Consider the following 19,682-nt stretch of genomic DNA (forward strand, 5'->3'; position numbering starts at 1 on the left):
GACATATTGTTTCTCCAGTTCTTCCTCAAGTGTCGTTTCTTGCAGAGAAGCGCTGATGCATCTAGTTCAACATTTACTATCGTTTTTTTTTCAATATTGACCTGCAACAGAAGGAGTATTCGGTCTACTCGCACGGCAAAGTCTCTGGCATAACTCAAAACTTCGAGAAGTATGGTAGAACAATGTTCTAATGATTGACATGTTAGTTTATAGGTGAGTGGGAAGAGGTGATGGCTGTTTCACATGAATTCAGTGTCCACCCAGCATTGTGGTGAGAGTATTCAGTGAGTTACTCTGACTTGCGATGTAACCAAGGTCAACACATTCGATCTTGATCTTAATCAATCGTCACTTGACAGATGGACGTCTAGTCCTCTGATCAAATAACACAACGATGTTCACTGCGCACCAGAGAACCAAGGATACATGGACAGGGCTAGACGAACTTCTACCTCTGTCAGTGACAGTCCACAATACTATTAATAGTCCTCCTACAGAGTCCATGAGAATCTGGTAAACATACCCGGAACAAGTATCGGCGCGCTCTATTACTGCGACATTGATGAGAGATTAGCAGTTCTCCAGCCATCCTCGGGGTACGCAAGTTGATTTTTCAACATCAACAAACGGAGCACTATCAACAGGTTTCTAGTCGTCATTTCACATAACTGTTGCAAGCGGGCTATTCACGGACCATTCTAGACTATGTTGCTCACTTCACTTTCACCACTTCACCCTCATCGACTGTGAGTCAAAGTCGCAATGACCGCGTACGTACAAACGCCACAAGATTTCAATCAAACAGTTTATATCTCCGAGTCTCTTCTACACTTTTCTCTGCACCGATTTTCCATCAACATGTCCACAATCAAGACAGAAAACAACGAGCGGTCTCCCCAGACTGTACTCCAATCAACCCACTCGCTTGTGTCGGAGAACCGGCAGCCTTCATACGACGGTTCTATCCCAGCAGACGAAGTGGGACATGTGCGGCCCTGCAACCGAGCACTCAGTCTCGGATTGTCTCCTCACAGGATCAGCAACGGTGCTCAGAACAATAGCTATCTTCGCGATGCCAGGCTGGCCGATTATTTTTCACTACATCCACGGTAAGACACTCTTTTCCATGTCGCTACCCCTTCCGTCTCCGCAGAGCACGAGAACTATGGCGAAATCCATGTCCGCTTCCATTTTGAGATCCATGTCGGAAAAGGCCTATGCTGGATTTTCGAGGTTCAATCGTTGACGGGTTGGCAAATGATCGAATGCGTGCAAATTGACAAGGAAAATGAAGTATAGGGTATGGGAAAGCAATGTTTCCATGTCCATAGCGACATCAACTTTGCTGCCAAGGGCGGTTGCCATGGCAGACTGCAAACACGAGAGTGCTGACTAGTTCAATAGCGGTGGACAGCCTCCTCTCTACCATACCATGAACGGACAAGGTAAGTCTCCTCAGTTATGGTTGTTTGTTCCGAGCTCACTGACTGACGCTCCACAGAGCAAACTCGCAACCCGGTGATGCATCAGCATGGCCACAACACGTTCCAGAACACGGTCGATAGAATGATTCCAGAGATAGTCAATCTCAAGAAGAACCTCAGCACCTTCACTCAAAACGCCAACAGCTTCGCGCTCATCCAGTCACAACTGTTCAACTCATTGAACACACGACTCGTCAAAGCCGAGTATGAGCGGGATTGTCTCCGTGCAGCCCTCTCTCAGTACCAGCACCAGCAGCCGGGTAGTCGTATGAATACACCACAAACCGCCCCCGAGTTTGGCAGCCGTGCTTCCCACTTCCGTGAGGACGACGGCGAAGACGCGCACATGCCCAGCCCTGTCACTCCATGCAAGCCACCTCAAGACATCAAGCACTACTACAGCAGTCCCATCCAACACAACACCAGCGAACCCGCCTTCGGCTCCAAACTCACCGGCACCAAGCATCCGAGGAGCGAGAAAACTAAGGGTCGTAAGGACTTGAAAATCAAAGTCCCCGGTCAAATCCCCGTGGGTAATCTGACCGCAGGTTCCCACCACTCCACCAACGCCAGCAACAGTACCACCACCGCAATTCTCACCTCCCCCTTAACCCCAGGCCGCATCGGTCCCCCCATCCCCCACCCACCCCGCACAACCACCATAATCTCCAAACGCAAAATCCACAACCTTGAAAAACTCCTCCCAGCCTCCACCGCCCTAATCCCCCTCATGCCCCTAACCGACACCGAAATAATCGTCTACTTCTTCCAATCTCTCGCACGCCCCATCGTTTCTCTGCGGCTCTACGCGCGAAACTGGGGTCCCTCAAACATCTGCGACACGCTCAACGCACACCGCGCTATTGAGGGCGGATACCTCCGCAACACTGCGAGCGTCAAGTGCACGACGGCTATCAAGCGGGGCAAAGAAAAGTTCGGAGACGCCTGGGCGGACGAGTTGCGCGATGTTTTCGCCCACGCGGATGATATTCAAGCTACGGATTTGATGCAGTTGAATGAGGAGGAGAGGGCCGTGGCGACGGATTTTAGAGTCAGGGATTTGAGTAAAGAGTTGAAGATGCATCCGCAGATGGGGGTGGATGGAGGCGTTTTTACGGAATGTGTGAAGTGGTGTGTTGAGAAGAGAGCTGGGTATACGCTGGCAAATGTGCATGAGTTGGCGTTGGTGTTGAGGAGGGGGGAGGAGCCAGTTTTGGCGGAGGAGAGTGAGGGAGAGGATGAGGATGAGGATGCGTGAGGGTATGCTATTTCGCCTTGAGATTCACTCTCCTTGGTCGACGGCGTTGGTGATCCTCGAGATCGAGACGAATCAGTCTCTTCTCATGTTTTGTTTTGTTATTTGTCCTTTCTTTCACCATCCGTTGCTACGCCTGAGCTGACAATGATAATTGTAATGGCAGGAGGAAGTTTGTTTAGAATTGAGATGTAACTTAGGATGCACTAGAATAGCAATGCGTGCAGAATGACCACGAAGATACACCAAAAGAGGAAATTGCGGATTGAAGATTGTTGTGAATACTTTTTTTTTGGAATACAAGTTAGTCAAACAGTATTTCCCAAGGCGAAAAAGAAAATGGAGGAAACTGATCTTCCTTTGCCCTTCCAGACTCTCATGCCATCCCTTCCACACATCCATCAACCCATAAGCATCATCAGCATACCGCCCTTACCGTCCGAACCCCCATCCGCGGTTCCCTTGCCCGCATCTTTATCCGCACCCTTGTTCGGTCCCACAGGACTCGTGGCCGCAAAGAACAGTACCTTGATCGCAATCGCAAACCCAGCATGCAGCACGACCACGACGACGAGCAGAATCTTCGATGTCTTTGCCTCGGTAGTGCTAAGCACTGGGTAAAGATTCCTCAGGAGAAACGCAGCGCTAAACGCAAGACCGACCGCTACAACCGTAAAGTTGACAACTGTTAATCGTTAGTCCTTGAAACCAACAATCAAGTAAAAAGGTTTAAAAAAAGACTTACTCCCCCACGGACTCCACGCAATCAACGCAACCGCAATCCACACCAAATTCGCATACCCATACAAACAACAACACTCCAGTAAATTCGCACTCTCACTCCCATACCACTTGAGCACCCCCCAAAGCCCTACGGGCACAAACGCCGTATACCCATACACCAGTCCCGCCGCTCCACTCAGCAACTTAAAATCATACGCAAAATGCTCCTCACTCTTCAGCGCCAGATACTGATTGATCGTTCCGGTGAGAAACAAGATAACAACGACTGTAGTAGCGATCCACACGGGGCCGTATAAGTCCGGGTTGCCCTCCAGGACGTCGAGGAAGTTGGCGCGCGGATAGATGGTTGCGATGCAGCGGCGGAGGACTTCGGCGGTGTCGACGTCGAAGGCTTGGGCGTAGAAGTTTAGGGACCAGAGGTAGTGCTTGCGGCCTCCACTGCTGCTGCTGTCGCCGGCGGTGGCGGGGCCGGGGAGGAATGAAGTCGATGTGGAGTCGGGTTGGATTTTGGGGGCGCCGCGGCCGGAGGAGGGTTGGGTGTCAAAATCTGGAGGAGGAAGTTAAGGGGTGGAATTGGATAGTACAGATATCGATTGCTTACTTGAACTGTGGAATTCGAGGTCTTCTTGCAAGTCCGTGTGGCCTAGGTCGCCCTGTTGAAGTGAGTCGTCAGCTTGCGCATTGTGAAGAGCATGTTACTCAGAAAGAGCATGCAAATCAGACATACCTCTTGGTCCACATCAACGACAACATCGTATCCTCGATTCGCCATATCTCGTCGCTATTTTGCTTCTTTCTGAAGCACTGGTATCGTGTGTCGCGGCGGAGCTTTCGTCGCAGAGCGGCCAGGTTGCCCAGATTGACGTCGCGCGTTGTAGTACGCGACCCGTGCGTAAGCTGGCCCTGCTGGGGTGTGGGGGGACTATACTTGATTCGGAGCAGGCATAGTTCAGGGTCCAACGGTCCACGCTCGCTCTGTATCCATCTTAAAATCATTATGCCATCACAAAGGGACCATGTCGCTTTGGCCTTGCTATACATTACTTTGCTGTAAGTGTTTGGTTGGTTGTTTCCGGAAACCGCATATTCGTACTATAACTCCGCTCACTACAAAGCGAAACTCACAAGGTAGCGAAACACTTTTCAACAAAAACTCAGATACGCGAATATTCTCCACAAGTATAGCACTATTGTTATTAACTTACCCTATCGCAGCAACCTCCCAGGCGCTATCATGCTATCCAACATCTTGTCAGCGCCATCCAAAGTTCACTAACTTGACTACCCCTAACCTTAGTTACGCCAATATGACGAGCTCTATGATTGCTACTGCTGCTTACGAATGCGGTTTAATAGGTTCACTAGTAGATAAATTTAATTTCTGGAGAGATACTGTAAGCGAGATCCTACGTACGCTAGGTTTAATTAAGCTACTAGCTGTAGCGTAGTCAACGTGCTTGAGATATCTTTGGAAAAGGTAGAATCCGACATTGTGAAAGTTACTGGCACGTGGGACTATTGTCTTACCATGCGCTTATGAGTTGCGCAGTGTGAGATATCGATATACACTTTCTATAGTGCAGTGGTACTGCAAGAGCAAGTAATGTTGGAAAAAGCGCACTACAAGCTAAACAGCAAGGACGGATGGCTCGTATATTGTATCAGTATATATATCGTTGTAATGCGTCAATCGTTTCAGTTCATTAATCGTTTCCAGCTTCGTTTCTCTTCCGTGGTGTATCTACCTTTTCCATCATTGTAGCTCCGATGGTCTTTGACCAGCGCACTGGTATGTTGTGTCAGGTTGGTGGGAACACAATAATTACGATGAACTTACATCCGCAGGCGTTGCACAATGTCTTGAGCCCATCAGGCCCACGTCTCCATTCTGGGGATTGAACAGTCGCACAGGAGTGACAAATCAATGGGTCTTCGTTTTTGGGCCTTTTTTTACGTCGCATCGATGAGGCAGGTCGCTCATGACCTCTACTCAAGGTGGCCAGAATCGGGATGCCAAGATCACCAACCACAGCACGTTCAGAGCCAGGACCGGCCACGGATTCAACAAAGTTGTTGGAATCTATCTGAGATGATTGGCTCACTTCTGACATGACTCCTTGATGCACAGAAAATGGACGCTCGTTTTGTGCGTTTGTCAATGCCTCTGCTTCATCCCGTCTTTCTTCGTTTTTCAGGTCACGAATCTGCTGTTGCAGCTTTTCGTACAAAACAATATGCTCTAGAAAAGAGTCAAGGATCATTTTATGCTTGGTCAGGTAGGGTCGTGCCAGGACGACAACGTGAGGGCGAAACCTTGGCGACGGGTTCGATTCGGTTCGACAAATCGGGACTTGGGTGCTGGGAGTAAAGCTGGATTCCAAAACCAGCCAGGTCTTGTCTTTTTTGAGGAATCGATAGATGACGCGTGTGGTTCTCGTGAAGAAGATGGTGCGAAAGAACTCAGTTATAAGTATATTGTCGTCTGGATGTACGAGGTCGCCAATAAAGCAGCCGAGCAAGTCAGCAGGCTCGTAACCGGTAATGGAGGAGCAAGACGGAGATATGTACACTAGTCGGCCCTCAGGGGATAGAACGTGTAAAAAGTCGGCCAAATATTGAGTCGCATGTTCGGCCCAATTCTGAGAAGTGCATGTCGCGAATGGCATCGTCGTCATATGGGGTGCTCGACTTACCTCACCTCAGGACAATGCGCCCAACATTATCGAGCCTCGCGTCTTTGGAAGCAAGATAAATCCGGATTAGGGAGGCATGGGGCTTTTAAGATGCCATGTCGTCATAGCAATTCCGGGCCCATATTCTGGCCATTTACGGGTTGCGATCGTTGCCACCCTTGATCGGCGCACGACAAGCGACCCGATTGGTTCGTCTCTCTCCTCTGTCGCCACTATCTTCGTCTATGCAACCTGCCTCCAGCATCTGGTCGTCGTAGCAATCGGTATGGCATTTTACGCGCCTAATATAATGGCGCCCCTCCTGGAAGGCCACAATCCCATGTTGACAAACACCAAGCATGGTTCAGCAATCTACCAGCGCCAGCAGCTCCCTCTCCTCGCCAGCATCAAGCCCTTTTGCCGTGGATCACATTTTCCCTATTCGCGCCGCTGTCGTGGGCACTCAAACGAGCTCCGAGCAGCACCAATACCAACCGTTCCGCTCACAAGTGCAAGCCATGAATTCAGACGGCATGCTAGCTGCTACCCGTACCCCGTCTGTTCAGCTTCATTTGTGAACCATCTACTACATCCTATCCGGCTGTGACAGGACCAGTATGGCAAGCCGATGCCACTGGAGAAGCTGCACGCACATCCCTCACCACCGGTAATGGTCCTAGCTCTCAGCAATCAACGGGACGGCATTCAGGCACCGACCGAGCTGAAACGCCTGTCACCATCTTCTCTGGTAATGAGAGTGATGAGTGCGTCACTGATATCCCACGCTACGGTGCCCTGTTAGCCTTACAGCATCTCAGTGAGCGCTTTCCTCCGTCTGTCCTCGCAGCAAACGCCAACACCGATGAGATCATCGGCATGTCGCCCCAGGCATTATTCAACCTGCCCAGCTTTTTGGACATTCTCTCGTCAACTCACGCTAATGAGTTCGTGGATCACCTGCAGCTGACGGGTCCCGGCAATACCCCTCGTATCTGACACCGAGGCGGTTCTAGTCTTTTTCCTCGAGCGTCGCCCTCGGAATAACCGTACCACAATCTCACCCCGGGATCAAGAGTGTTCCGAAGAGGACATGAGGATAGTCAACGAGCTCCGTTACATCTGTGAGAATTTCCTACATATCGGACATGAAATCAGCCAAGATATAATGGAGCGGCTGCTTCTCGGCAACCTCGCACACGAGATGCGTACGCCGATGAACGCAGTCGTCAATTATCTCGAGGTCGCCTCTGAATCAAATCACGATACAGAGACGAATGCAGCGTTGGATCAGTCTCGCTCTGCATACTCGTCCCTCAATAGCGCAATCCGGCACTTAATCGAACAGTCCAACAACACCGAGTCGGTCAAGGTTTAAATACCCCCCAAATACTTCTAAGAGACGTAAACCAAATCCTTCCTTGTGTCCATAGAGGGAATAAAGATTCAATCTTTCTCTCTTTTTTGTAGCCATTTTCACTCGATCTTCCAAAAAAACAAGGGGGGTTAGAAAATTCACACACACACACACACACACACACACACGCAGGCCGTCACCACCCCGCCCGGATTTGGCGCTGTGTGCTGCGCTAAGACGGACGCAGCGAGGACAGCACCCCATCTGGTGACAATGTTAGCCTGCTGACTTGTGCGCACACAGACAACGTGGCGTAGCTGCTTTTATCATTGAACAATGTACTTACTAGATCGAGAATACACTACTAGTACTAGCCCACCATCTCATACCAGCAGCAACAACAACAACAACAACAACAACAACCAAACATGACCATATTTTAACTATATATGCCAAAAAAAAAACTTCGCTGCTCAATTGGTTAAGTATCCCCACCCCTGGCTTTGTCAAGATGCGGGCAATATCAAGCACCGAACCAGGGCGGCGGCGGGAGTCATTGAAGATTTGCAGTTTCCCCACTCTAACACTAGGACCCGTCACAGGCCGCTACTACAAAACGCACTCCTGGGCATCTAGTACTACATTATGCCGAGGAGAGATACAGATTGTGTTGATGGTATAGGAAGAGAGTTTGTCGCGCGATATTACTGAAGGGTCCCCCCCCCCCCCCACAACACCCCCCTTCTCACCAAGATGCGCTTTGAGGGGCGTAAAGAATGTACAAGGGCCGCGTAGGATTTGGTTCAAAAAAAAAGGCACTCAAGCTACTCTCAGGAAAGTGTCAAGATCATACTCAAGTTAGAAGAAGGAGAAAAAAAATCAGCAATCAAGGGGGCTGCGTGTTCAAAATGGTGACTCAAACTCAAAAGTACGGCGAGTTTGTTTCGTTATAGTGTCTGTTCCGCGTCATGGAGGACATTACTACCCTTACAAAGCAAACTGACAGGCTACAATCATTGTTCATGACATGTCTTTCATTCATGATTACCATTGTAAGGTGTACGAAAAAAGAAAACAAGTCTAAGACTCTAGTTGCATAGCCTTGTGACATCTACAATAGACGGCCTGCCTGCTTTCTGTCCCAGATCCCATTTACGGGGCTGGCTCGCTCTTGACCTGCAGAGGCTCCACGTTCCAGATAGCCTCGGCATACTCGTCAATACACCTGTCGCTCGAGAAGAAGCCCATACGAGCAACAGTGGTGATGGTCTTGGTGGTCCACTCTTCGGTGTTCTTGAAGCTCTCGTCAATGAGCTCCTGCGTTTGGACGTACGAAGCAAAGTCGTCGGATACAAGGTAGTAGTCGCCATGGTCAACAATGCCATTGACAAGCGCAGAGAACTGGTCGGCATCGCCAAACGTGTTGTTTCGAATGGCATCAAAGACATTGGCAAGCGACGGGTCCAGTTTGTACTGAGAGTACATGTGTGCGTGACGAAGGTCCTCGACATCTTCGGCCAAGTTACCGAAAAGGAAGATGTTCTGGTCGCCAATCTCACGGGTAATCTCAATCTATCCAGAGGTCAGTCGAGGTGATGAGATATTTTGTATAAAAACTTACATTGGCACCGTCGCATGTTCCAATAATGAGACCACCGTTGAGACAAAACTTCATGTTACTGGTACCAGAGGCCTCAGTACCAGCCGTCGAGATGTGCTCGCTAATGTCGCTAGCGGGGCAGATGATCTCTGCTTTGCTGACATTATAGTCGGCCAAGTAGATGACCTTGAGGGCATCGCCAACATCCTTGTCGTTGTTGACAACATCACCAACCTTGTTGATGAGGTGGATGACTGTCTTGGCCATCCAGTATCCTGGAGCAGCCTTGCCACCAAAGATTGACACACGAGGCGTTAGCTTCTGGCGCTCTTCGGGGGACATGGCCTTGATCTGGAGGTAGCGGTGAATGACACCGAAAATGTTCAGTTGCTGGCGCTTGTATTCGTGGATACGCTTGACCTGGACATCGAACAACGCTGACGGGTTGACCTTGACGCCGTTGTGCTCCAGGATGTGTTGTGCGAGTCGCACCTTGTTGGCGTACTTGATGTCCTGGAATTCCTTACGGAACTCCTTGTCGTCCACATAGGCTTCGAGCTTGTTGAGTAGCGTGAGGTCCTTTAGGAACTCGTATCCGCCCAGTTTTGAAGCAATCAATGCTGACAGCTTGGGGTTAGCCTGGTGAAGCCACCTTCGCGGAGTGATGCCGTTGGTGACATTGGTGAATTTGTCAGGACCGTAAATCTTGACAAAGTCTTTGAAGATGGTCGTCTTGATCAAGTCAGAGTGCAGCTCAGCTACTCCGTTGACCTTGTGTGAGCCGATCAAAGCCAGGTAGGCCATGCGGACCATCTTTGGCTGCGACTCTTCAATGATGGACACACGTCCGAGCATTTCGCGTTCCTTGGGGAAAGTCCTCTCCACGAATTGGAGGAAGTTGTAGTTGATTTCATAGATGATCAAATCTGATGTCAGCAGTGTCTGATGATAGTGATGGATTCGAACTTACCTGAAGGTGTCGGGGGAGGAGGTGCTGCATGAGCGGAACAGACCACTTCTCGAGAGCTTCGGGTAAGACAGTGTGATTGGTGTATCCAAATGTCTTCTGGACAACTGTATCTCGTTAGCTCTACACGGCTTTCATGTTGACCTCGAGACTTACTGTTCCACGCATCATCCCAGTCAAGTCCCTCGATATCGACCAGTATCCTCTGGAGCTCGGGAATAGCCAGTGTCGGGTGGGTGTCGTTGAGCTGGATGGCGACCTGGTTGGGGAATTCCTTCCACGCGCGCTTGCTCTTCTTGAAACGTCGGACAATGTCGTAGAGTGAGGCCGCACACCAGAAGTATTGCTGCTTCAAGCGGAGCTCCTTACCACGGTCGAGGCTGCCCAATGTCAGTCATGTGTTTGATAACATTTAAGTGTACTCACTTGTCGTTAGGGTAGAGAACAGCTGAGATGGTCTCGGCACGCTGTTGCTCAGCCACTGAGCTCTCGTACTCGCCAGAGTTGAACTTTTGGAAGTCAAACTCGCCGCTAGCCGCTTTGCTGCCCCAGAGACGAAGGTTGTTGCAAGTGCCAGTCTTGTATCCAGGTACTGGTACATCAAAAGCAACGGCCTGAACGATTTCACCACCCTCCCAGGAGCTCTGCTGTTTGCCCTCATCATCCTGCCAGCGGTTGACTTGGCCGTAGAACTGCACATCGACGACAATGTCGTGACGCTGGAACTCCCATGGGTTGAAATCCAACCAGTAGTCTGGAACTTCGACCTGGTATCCGTCCACAATCTCCTGTTTGAAGATACCATAGCGGTAACGTAGACCGTAGCCCCAAGCTGGGTAGTTTAGCGAGGCCATTGAGTCGAGGAAGCAGGCGGCGAGGCGTCCGAGACCGCCGTTTCCGAGGGCAGCATCATGTTCTTGCGAGATGATGTCTTCCATGCGGAAGCCGAGGTCGCTAAGACCCTCTATATATGCGTTAGAACACAAAGCTTGCACAGTCTAGTATGTCAAGCTTACTGGTGGCAGTTTCCTTCTGTTCGACATTGAGCATAGCATTGTCCAATGCGCGTCCCATGAGGAACTCAAGAGAGAGGTCTAGTCCTGTCAGCCAATTGCTTTATAACATATGATTTCCCGGCGTCCATACAGTATACACGCTTCTGATCAGCAAATGTCTGGCTCTGCTGTGTCTTGTTCCAGTCTAGCACCAGGCGGTCACGAAAGGCTAGGGCAGTTCCGGCGTAGGCGGCAGACTCATCACAGTTGAAGAGCGAACGCGCGAGGGTCGTCTCGATATGGCGAACAGTGTCTTTTGTAAAGTCATCTGGAGTGGAGAAGGGCTTGGGCATCTATTCGGGTGATTAGTATGTACACTGACACGACTTGGAGCACTGTTTGCAATGATTGGCGTCAAAGGCCAATTGACTTACATATTTCCTCCATGCCTCACGCTGAGGCTCTGGGATACTCGCTTCGACGCTCTTGATCTCGCTGGGACCAAAGCCAGTGACAGTCCTCTTGTGCTTTGGGCGGCTAAAGGCGGGTCCAATGGGTCCCTTGAGATCGGCGAGCGGGGCACTGGTTGAGGGCTTCCGCTCGCGGGGGTTGGGGTTTGCAGCCATGATGATAGGATGAAAGGGTGAGGAGGGAAGAGTGGGAGAAGAAGGTCAATGGGAGATGGGGTGACACGACTTCACGCGAGGGAAGAGGTGAGGATCAGGCTGGCATGGCGGCAGTCTAGGGCGGTTGGGATATATCAGGAGAGGAGGAGCGGCTAGTGAATCGCGGGGAAAGCAGCGGAGCCCAGTATCCAAAGGCGCCGCTGACAGGCAGCATCAAGCTGTTGAGCTCCGTCGCATGCATCTTGTATGCGGGCAGCCCACGAACCAGTACAAAGTGGGGTAAGCAGCAACCCCACGAACCCGTTGTCCACCACTGAGCCAGGACGTGACAGTCGACGTGCCCAATAAACCCATGCATACATGTCCCTTGGCGCGAGTGGTGCGCGTGGTAGCGTGGTAGCGTTGTGGTTCCCATGGCCATATTGGAATGGAGCTGACGTCGACGTGCCCCTCTTGGGTTGAGATGCCCCCTCCATCCCATGGCTTCATGTGGGCGTGTGTATATATGTGTGTACGCATATATGCTATTTGTGTGCATTGTGTGCACCATCTGTGTCTTACTCCTTGCAGATAGCTCGGTGAAACATCAAAAGCGTGTGTGCAGTGGAAAACAGCTTGGGACAGTTCCAAATGCTATTTTGCTGTGGGATCGAAAAGTAATTTCACATTTCCTCATGGGGCTTGACGGCGGGGAGTGGCGCAAGCTTCCCACAACAGGACTAGTGTCGAAAGTCGGCAGCCTCGCGGTTGTGTCTGATCCATATTTACTCACAACAGTCAATCAATCCAAAACACACGTGACAAGCGCCTAGCCAAAATTCAATGTTACCCTAAACGCGATTACCAGGCCTGAATTAAACAACACCTGTTGGCACAATGTAAAACTATACAGTCCCAGGCAATGAATTGTCTTTTGCAAGTCATCGACTTGCTCACTACGAATATCAATATTGCTACCTAACTACCTCTCTACCATGGGTATTTTTTTGATACATGCAAATAACAAAGGAACACAATCCGAAAATCCGCCCGTCTACTATATATATAAATCCACAGTGGTCCACTTTGTTGGGACCATACAGGTTGACCTGGCCGGGGCTGCCCGGCCTAACGTACGCCGAAAAACAAAACGCCCAAAGATGCGCAATGCGCTGTCATTAAAATGTTAGAAGCGCCGGAAGGATGGGGGTATCGTGAACAGAGCCAGCTGAATGGAATGTATGTAAGCATGTGGAATTAGACAAGGTTCGTTTCGCGTAGAAATGGCGCCATATGCTCAGGGGCTAGGTTCTGGTGTCTGTACGCCGTGCTGCCAGATGGCTGCGCCCTGCAGCGCAAAGGCCATGTTGCGTCGGCGAGGCTCCTTGCCAACAGTCTCTGTTTGGGTTGCAGAGAGCACTGGTGATGGGTTGGTTGGTTGCATGTTCTTGAGCCTGTGCTGCACCATGTCGTGGGAGATGCGCGACAGGCCGTAGTCCATGTCGTAAAGTATGGCCCTCTTGGTCGCCTCGATTTGTTGCACGCTAAAGGCACCGTTGCTCTCCCTGATGCTCCAGTGCCGCGATGACCTCATCCGGTCGACGAGAAAGCCGTGTGCGAGCGATAGCGAGGCTAGTACAATAACATCCGGACTAAGACGTGCGGCAAGAGAATCCCTCCAGGTGCCTGCAAAACGGCTACTCAAGCCGTCCAAGATGCATGCTGCAAACGCCACAATGTCGTCAGGCAGGCCGGCGCGGGTCAAGAAACCTTGAATGACGGATGCATGAGGGCGGTGTGTGGAGACGTTGAGCGGGACGAGGTTGGCAAGGTGGGTTGCGTAAGCTATTGATAGTACGTTAGCATTAATGCCGAGCAGAAACCAAGGCCGTTGTCCCCCTGGCTTGGGTAATGGACAAAAGGGATGAGCGAGGAAAGAACTTTGGAGATCGACAGGGACGCCTGGGAAGAGTGGAGCGGGGATGTTGGGTTTGGATACAAGCGTGTGCAATGAGGCGACGTGGGCCAAGAAAGCATATGCAGGGAAAGTCCTATGTGCCGCCCGGTCCGACTAGGCCAGGGGAACTGGATACGAACGTTTGGACAAAACAGAAAGGGCAGTGCAGAAGAAAAAACAGAGGCGAGAGGGAGAATACTGACCAAGCTGTGTTGGACAAGCGGTGACGTCGGACGGTGGTGTTGTGCTGGCTTGTGATGTTTGTGACGTCTGGAAGGTCTTGTTCCGTGTTGGGGTTGATGGCCGGGCTGGAGTGGGTTCCTTAGCCGGGGGAGGGGTGGGGAGGTTCGACAGTGGGACGCAGCTCGCAAAGTACTTGTCCAGCTCTTCGTCGGTCATGTCGCTGATGTCGCTGTGCATCGAGAGTGCTGGAGAGAATTCCATTGTGCTGGTGGTGGTTTGGATGGTTGCTTTTTTCTTTGTGTTGCTGGGGTTGCTCTCTTTTTGTTTAACCGTGGATGGGGTTGTGCATGTGCATGCGCATGTAGTGTAGTGTAGTGTAGTGTAGGCTTGTATAGTATGTACGTATGAGCGAGCGTGTATCGAGCGGGTTGCAGAGGGCGAATGGCAGGAAGCAGAACCAGATAGGCGGGTTTGCAATGTCGTCGGCGGGGAGAGGAGCGTAGTGAAGGAGGGCATCGAGGCAGCTATATACAGGCGCATGCATCCAGGTAATAGGGCTCGTGGCAGGCCGAGACGGTGAAAGTGGGAATGGGTAGCGTGGCTCGCTAGCGGGTCCCCTGTCTCGTCAGGGCCGCAGTAGGCAATGGCGGTCTCACAGGCCAGCAGCACCGCAAGAAGGCTCCCGATGGCGTGTGCAGCCCAGCATTGAGCTGCGAGCTGCGAGCTGCGAGCTGCGAACACGCCCCACGCCCACCACGCTTGATGCTGATGGCGCCAGCCCACCCATGGCAAATGCTGTAAAGCCTGTCTCCCATCTGCCACCGGCCCATGCAGCCAGCACATCCTCATCACTGTCAGCCTTCTTCCAGATTGCACGTGCAGCCACCCTCTGGTCGAGACCATGCCGGGACCGCATCCTTCCTCCCTCGACATCTACCACGCTGATCTACACTACAGCCTCTTGATCTGTGTCCATGTGCATCTCCATCCCACCGCCTGCCGCCGCTGAGCACGTCGATCCAGCTTGTCACGTGCTCTGCTAGCTCACATCGCATGTCCTATCTACCTATGTACACGTCGGCCATGTCGAATACTACACACAAGTACTACAACGCAACATCCGCCAACCACAACCCTTGAATCGTCATCCAACCTCGCAAATCGTCGTCCCGAGAAAGAAAGCTTGTGCCCTCCCGCCCGGAACGTTTAGGCCGACCCCTCCCAAGCCACCCACGATGACCCGGGTCGCTATGGCATGCATCAGCGCTACACTACTGTGAGCACATTATTGCCATCCATCCATCCATCCGTTCATCTGCATCTTCAGCCCTCGTACGGAGCATGCCACCACCACCACCTTCTTTATCCGCAATCCCGAACCCGCTGCCTCTCTCCCGCTCTCTTACACACGGCTCTTACACATGTACACATGTCAGCCCTTAGCCATGCCCGCCCGCTGTCAAGTGCCCTGCATTAGCATTCGATAAAAAAGTATCCCATCACGCCACGCCGCTGATGCCATCCGAGCAGCCAGCACCTGTTCCCTCACCGCCATGTCCCGTACCCGTGAGCACGTACACACGGCGCGGTACGCTACTAGTCGCGAATACGGTTGCGTCGGTTCCCTTCTATCTCTGTATCTACCCAAGCCTTGTCCGGACAAAAAGGGGGGGCATGCCTCACCAAAGTGTGCCGCAAACCCCACATCCAAGCTCTGGGGCGCAGCACTCTCTAACCCTTCTTTAGCTCATCACCCGCTCCTCCTTACAGAAAAGTGTCCCACTCACCACAAACCATGTTCTGATCTCTCATGAGTCGCTACTTATTGTTTGCCAAACAAAAAAAATACGACCAATTCGTCACTTGCCTCCGAGCGCTCGGATGTCGCGGCGCTGCATCTCGGTTTCAATATCTCGTATCGCTGTTTATTTTCTCCGGTAGTGCTACGGGGCCCTTGTGGAGCTTTCCAATACTTGCACGCACAGAGCAAAAAAATCACAGACAACAAATTTCCATACTTAGCATCATGGCAGGTCGTTAAACTGTAACCCGGCCTGTGCGTCTGTTCGCCGTGGCCATGTACTTACGCGCTGCGCCCGAACTAATTGCTATCGATACTACTTACCTCTAGTAGCTTCGTACCAGCGGCCACATTCCGCCAGACTATGCACTTGCGAAATAAATCGCCAAGCGTCCCGGCCTCAGGAATCGCGATCGTAGTCTAGAGTCTTCGCTTCTCTGCATATGCATGCGTACATGCTACACTCAATTTACTCGACAGTAATCCGATGAAGCTAACGCCCAAAATGGGAAAAAAAGACTCTTCATAGTTCTGGACCTCTGGCGGACATCTCCGCAGCCCGTACTACGGCATCACTTTCCTTTTGTTCGGGAAATCTGACGAAAGTTTTTGGACGTCGAGAATTGCGCATTGAATGGGTTGAGATACGTCATTATCCACATGTTAGCACGCTAGAAGAGTTCTCTCTGCACCTAGTACACACCAGGACCAGACGACTACGTTTCAGTTGCAAATACGTCTAAATCCCACGGCAGATGCCACAGGTCCGAAGAGTCCGTCTATACGCCACATCCAACATGTGTATAAAAGACACGTTTTGGCTGTCGTCATGGCCTGTGGCGTGAAGCCTAGATGCTCTCTATCTCCTATTCTAAAGTCCGAAACCTAGCTTTCCAGACTTTGTAAGAATCTAGAATCACCACTGCCATCATCACTGCTGCGAGATTTCGTATGCTAAGCTTGCAATACTCCTACACCGCGAAAGGATCAAACATGAGTCCATTCCACACCGCGCGATGGCTCGAAGAAAGTCGGGAAATTAGCAAAAGACTCTCTCTCCCTCATCAAACTTTGTTTCCTTCGTCCTAAGCAAGAGTCTAGACTTTTTGGCTCTTTGCCAAATGCCAATACTACATGTTCAGCCCCTTGACCATGTGAGGTGCATCCCTTTAATTTACGCAACTAGAACGGTAATGTGCACGTACTATATGTCAGACTTGCTAGTTAAGTATCCAAGCTCCAGAGACATCAACGCTTGCGAGTCGTACAGAGGAGACTTGGAAATTACTGACTTGTGTTTTATTCTTTAAATACATTTCTTCCTTTCCCTTCCTTCCCTGTATCCCACAAAAAGTCCTTCTTTGATGATTACCTGATTCCGCCAGACCGGCGACCAACAAGATACGCTAGACACGAAGTAGATGTACAATTAATTAAAGCAAATAAACCTATGTATAGCTTCTTCTCCCCCACGGAAAATCGCAAATAAACCCACGTTCCCATATTCACAACTTCCTACTCGCTACCTTACCTAATCCCCTTCATTCCTTCCCCATCCCGTCCCCATCCAACGCATCGACCCTTCTAACCCAATCCAACCCAACCCACAAACCCCGTAAAAAGCAAACACCCCCTCCTCCCCTTCCCAACTCCTCCTATTCCCAACTTCCCTCTCTGAAAGCAGAAGAAGAAGAAGAAGAAGAAGAAGAAGAAGAAAAAGAAAACGACTAACTACGTATAAAAGTTTAAAATCTTTTTCCCCACGATTAAGAACTACGGTGCTCCCCCCCACACGGCCCGGTATCGGAACCCTGCATTATTCCTTTTTCTTTGCTTTTTATTGATTTCCCTCTGCTATCTATCTATCTGGTGGGTATCCAATTACCTTGTGTGGTTATGAGAAAAACTAAAAAAAAAACTAGAATGTACCCTGGCTTTTCTCCGGTGGTATCGAAGAAGGATAGAGGAGGAGCCGAGGACCATGTATACATGTATATGTTCGGGAAACCGGTGAGTAGGGGGATATGGCTGTTGACTGATTAAGAGTTAACTGCATGCATATAATTGTAACAATACATGAAGATCCAATGTTCACCTTGGAGTGGGTTATTGTCTATTTGAATTGTGATGTGCAACAGACCCAAACAACAGACACGGATAGTTTGAACCCAATACTTTCAGTGTATGATGAACATTATTCTTCAAAAGAGGGAACGAATTATCCATCTTCCCTTAATTGACCACACAAAAAAACACCAAATCAATATCAATAATCCTCGTGTATTCATTTTACTCGCACTTGCGCAAACACTACCATAGACTCTTGACCAGGTAAAACAGTAAAAAAAGAAATAACCACCACAACTTTGTCCATAATCCATGGAAAAGTCCACACACTCTCCGTCGACCTCTTTGAGCCGGATGTACATTCTCCTTTTGCTTCTCCAACAACCGTCTACATTAGGCCGCGTCGCACTACACATCTCAGCCTCGCATACACGGGGATATCGCTAATGAACCAAATCTCCTGCGCAAACGCTTTTTCCTTTTCGACTAGCCTCGCTTCGTGCCAAACAAAAACATGTCTATTGCCATTCATGACTGCCGTACCTTCGTCAGGATTCATACCAAATGACCCCGCCAACATGTGGCTTGTCGAGCATGGTTGGAGTCAAGGCAAGTCGCTTGTATAATTTTATTTGAACACCTACTGCGCCTTCTTGGGAGCGGCACCGGGCTGACCTCCGACATACTTGCGGATATCCGTAGCATCGGCAGCTTGACGAACAACAGTCTTGAAGGTACCCCAGCCCTGCTTGGCAGCAGGAGGAGTGCTCTGGTTAGCAAGCTGGGCATCGATGCGAGCAGTGAGCTGGCTGATGGCCTCTTGGACAAAGCTGCTCTGCGCAACGCGGGCGCGGAAGAAGACAGTGTAGACAACGAGCAGGATCCAGGAGCCCCTCTGGAAGAGGAGCGCAGATCCAAAGACGCGGAACCACAGGAAAATCTCGAGGAGGGCAACAAGCGTCATGGAGCCATCATAGTATTCCTTGACAAACTTGCCGATAGCGTCCGAGGCGGCTGATGCCTGGGGCTTAGCGCCGGCCTGAGCAGCAGGTGGGGGTTGGATAGTGGGCAACAGGTTGGAGCGCACATAGGTAGCGACGTGGAAGATGGAGTAGACGGAGAAGGGAAGGATGGCAAGCGGGATCTGGCGAGAGAAGAGCCATGTGAGGGCCATGACTGGGCTTCGGTTAGCACGTGCTACTCATGGCGGGTGCTGTACTGCCTGGAACTTACTCAAGTATTGCACATTTTCGTCAGTAGCAAGAGCAACAACACCGCTCTGCTTGCCTGCCCTCATGCGGGCGCGGTACGCCTTGTAGACGACGATGCCGTACGTGACGCAAGCCGATAGGAAGGCGGTGCGGTAGGAAAATGACGCCCATCGCGAGGAAAAGTTAAAGGTAATGTAAGACAAGCCGTAACGCAGCGTTGAGAGCAGCAGCGTAACATGGCCAGCAAACCAGGCGAACTGAAGAGTTTGCGCAAGGGCAGCAAGACGCTGGCCTAGAGGCATCGAGGCTGGCGGTGGGGGTGCCATTGTTGCTATTTAGGCGGGTGTGGCAGCTGTCGTGTGGGCTACGTAATGGGGGGGTTACCTTGGTACGTCAGCAGAGAGGAAGAAAGAAGTGTGCAGTGCCAGAAGTGATTCGGAAAATATGCCAAATTGCTGACGAGATTCGGCGGCACAATAGCAGAGCGGAGGTGCAATGTGTCCGGAAGGGCGGCTGGGTGCTGCTAGAACAGTTGTTTGTGCCCGGCTTCCGGGACCCGCTCATGATACTCTTCGTGGCTGACTGGCGGGGTCGACTTACCGATATAGATAATGGGTCCGGCGGCTCAGCAAGAGTCGTGGGCTGATGTGTGTTGCAAAATCAGGATGTAGCAGAGGATATGCAGTGTGGAGGAAAAAGGCAGAGAGGAACGAGGAGGGATGTGTTCTTAGAAGGACATGGAAAGCGGGCAGTAACCTAGGCTTGGTCGGCGTTTGGGGGGGTGACG

The 19,682-nt window shown here is 50.9% G+C and overlaps 8 protein-coding genes across 8 annotated transcripts; 3 read left to right on the forward strand and 5 right to left on the reverse strand.

The window, feature by feature from the left end:
• Positions 1-858: 858 nt before the first annotated feature.
• COCSADRAFT_161974 (uncharacterized protein) lies at positions 859-2,742 on the forward strand (the record flags this gene model as incomplete). Its single annotated transcript, XM_007703577.1, has 3 exons — positions 859-1,109; positions 1,405-1,445; positions 1,502-2,742. 3 exons carry the CDS (start codon positions 859-861, stop codon positions 2,740-2,742), a joined length of 1,533 nt encoding a protein of 510 aa, XP_007701767.1.
• Positions 2,743-3,140: 398 nt separating this feature from the next.
• Positions 3,141-4,255, reverse strand: COCSADRAFT_94745 (uncharacterized protein; the record flags this gene model as incomplete). Its single annotated transcript, XM_007703578.1, has 4 exons — positions 3,141-3,424; positions 3,485-4,030; positions 4,085-4,136; positions 4,211-4,255. 4 exons carry the CDS (start codon positions 4,253-4,255, stop codon positions 3,141-3,143), a joined length of 927 nt encoding a protein of 308 aa, XP_007701768.1.
• Positions 4,256-5,067: 812 nt separating this feature from the next.
• On the reverse strand, positions 5,068-6,219 carry COCSADRAFT_38328 (uncharacterized protein). The gene is made up of 2 exons (XM_007703402.1): positions 5,321-6,219; positions 5,068-5,269 (listed from the first exon to the last, which is right to left on the reverse strand). Exons 1-2 carry the CDS (start codon positions 6,147-6,149, stop codon positions 5,187-5,189), a joined length of 912 nt encoding a protein of 303 aa, XP_007701592.1. The 5' UTR covers positions 6,150-6,219; the 3' UTR covers positions 5,068-5,186.
• Positions 6,220-7,320: 1,101 nt separating this feature from the next.
• On the forward strand, positions 7,321-7,530 carry COCSADRAFT_172849 (uncharacterized protein; the record flags this gene model as incomplete). Its single annotated transcript, XM_007703579.1, has 1 exon — positions 7,321-7,530. The coding sequence occupies one exon, from the start codon at positions 7,321-7,323 to the stop codon at positions 7,528-7,530; it is 210 nt and encodes a 69-aa protein (XP_007701769.1).
• A 743-nt stretch (positions 7,531-8,273) lies between these two features.
• Positions 8,274-11,883, reverse strand: COCSADRAFT_38330 (glycosyltransferase family 35 protein). Its single transcript, XM_007703403.1, has 8 exons — positions 11,506-11,883; positions 11,223-11,424; positions 11,093-11,170; positions 10,503-11,040; positions 10,233-10,456; positions 10,080-10,183; positions 9,131-10,030; positions 8,274-9,081 (listed from the first exon to the last, which is right to left on the reverse strand). Exons 1-8 carry the CDS (start codon positions 11,695-11,697, stop codon positions 8,662-8,664), a joined length of 2,658 nt encoding a protein of 885 aa, XP_007701593.1. The 5' UTR covers positions 11,698-11,883; the 3' UTR covers positions 8,274-8,661.
• An 839-nt stretch (positions 11,884-12,722) lies between these two features.
• On the reverse strand, positions 12,723-14,306 carry COCSADRAFT_182701 (uncharacterized protein). The gene is made up of 2 exons (XM_007703580.1): positions 13,837-14,306; positions 12,723-13,521 (listed from the first exon to the last, which is right to left on the reverse strand). Exons 1-2 carry the CDS (start codon positions 14,075-14,077, stop codon positions 12,974-12,976), a joined length of 789 nt encoding a protein of 262 aa, XP_007701770.1. The 5' UTR covers positions 14,078-14,306; the 3' UTR covers positions 12,723-12,973.
• A 760-nt stretch (positions 14,307-15,066) lies between these two features.
• Positions 15,067-15,842, forward strand: COCSADRAFT_38332 (uncharacterized protein). The gene is made up of 2 exons (XM_007703404.1): positions 15,067-15,092; positions 15,260-15,842. The coding sequence occupies exons 1-2, from the start codon at positions 15,072-15,074 to the stop codon at positions 15,560-15,562; spliced, it is 324 nt and encodes a 107-aa protein (XP_007701594.1). The 5' UTR covers positions 15,067-15,071; the 3' UTR covers positions 15,563-15,842.
• Positions 15,843-18,324: 2,482 nt separating this feature from the next.
• COCSADRAFT_172852 (uncharacterized protein) lies at positions 18,325-19,221 on the reverse strand (the record flags this gene model as incomplete). The annotated part of the gene is made up of 2 exons (XM_007703581.1): positions 18,325-18,860; positions 18,918-19,221. The coding sequence occupies 2 exons, from the start codon at positions 19,219-19,221 to the stop codon at positions 18,325-18,327; spliced, it is 840 nt and encodes a 279-aa protein (XP_007701771.1).
• Between the last annotated feature and the right edge of the window lie 461 nt (positions 19,222-19,682).

This window comes from Bipolaris sorokiniana (genome assembly GCF_000338995.1).
Source record: "Bipolaris sorokiniana ND90Pr unplaced genomic scaffold COCSAscaffold_10, whole genome shotgun sequence".
Lineage (NCBI taxonomy): Eukaryota > Fungi > Ascomycota > Dothideomycetes > Pleosporales > Pleosporaceae > Bipolaris > Bipolaris sorokiniana.

Coding starts and splice junctions, on each gene's coding strand:
- COCSADRAFT_38328 (XM_007703402.1), bottom strand. CDS start 6,149: ATGCCATTCGCGACATGCACTTCTCAGAATTGGGCCGAACATGCGACT. Junction 5,270..5,320: donor ATTGTGCAACGCCTGCGGAT/GTAAGTTCATCG, acceptor ACAACATACCAG/TGCGCTGGTCAAAGACCATC.
- COCSADRAFT_38330 (XM_007703403.1), bottom strand. CDS start 11,697: ATGGCTGCAAACCCCAACCCCCGCGAGCGGAAGCCCTCAACCAGTGCC. Junction 11,041..11,092: donor ACAGAAGGAAACTGCCACCA/GTAAGCTTGACA, acceptor ACGCATATATAG/AGGGTCTTAGCGACCTCGGC. Junction 9,082..9,130: donor GAACATGCGACGGTGCCAAT/GTAAGTTTTTAT, acceptor ACCTCTGGATAG/ATTGAGATTACCCGTGAGAT.
- COCSADRAFT_182701 (XM_007703580.1), bottom strand. CDS start 14,077: ATGGAATTCTCTCCAGCACTCTCGATGCACAGCGACATCAGCGACATG. Junction 13,522..13,836: donor CGCTTGTCCAACACAGCTTG/GTCAGTATTCTC, acceptor TACTATCAATAG/CTTACGCAACCCACCTTGCC.
- COCSADRAFT_38332 (XM_007703404.1), top strand. CDS start 15,072: ATGCATCAGCGCTACACTACT. Junction 15,093..15,259: donor TGCATCAGCGCTACACTACT/GTGAGCACATTA, acceptor GTCAGCCCTTAG/CCATGCCCGCCCGCTGTCAA.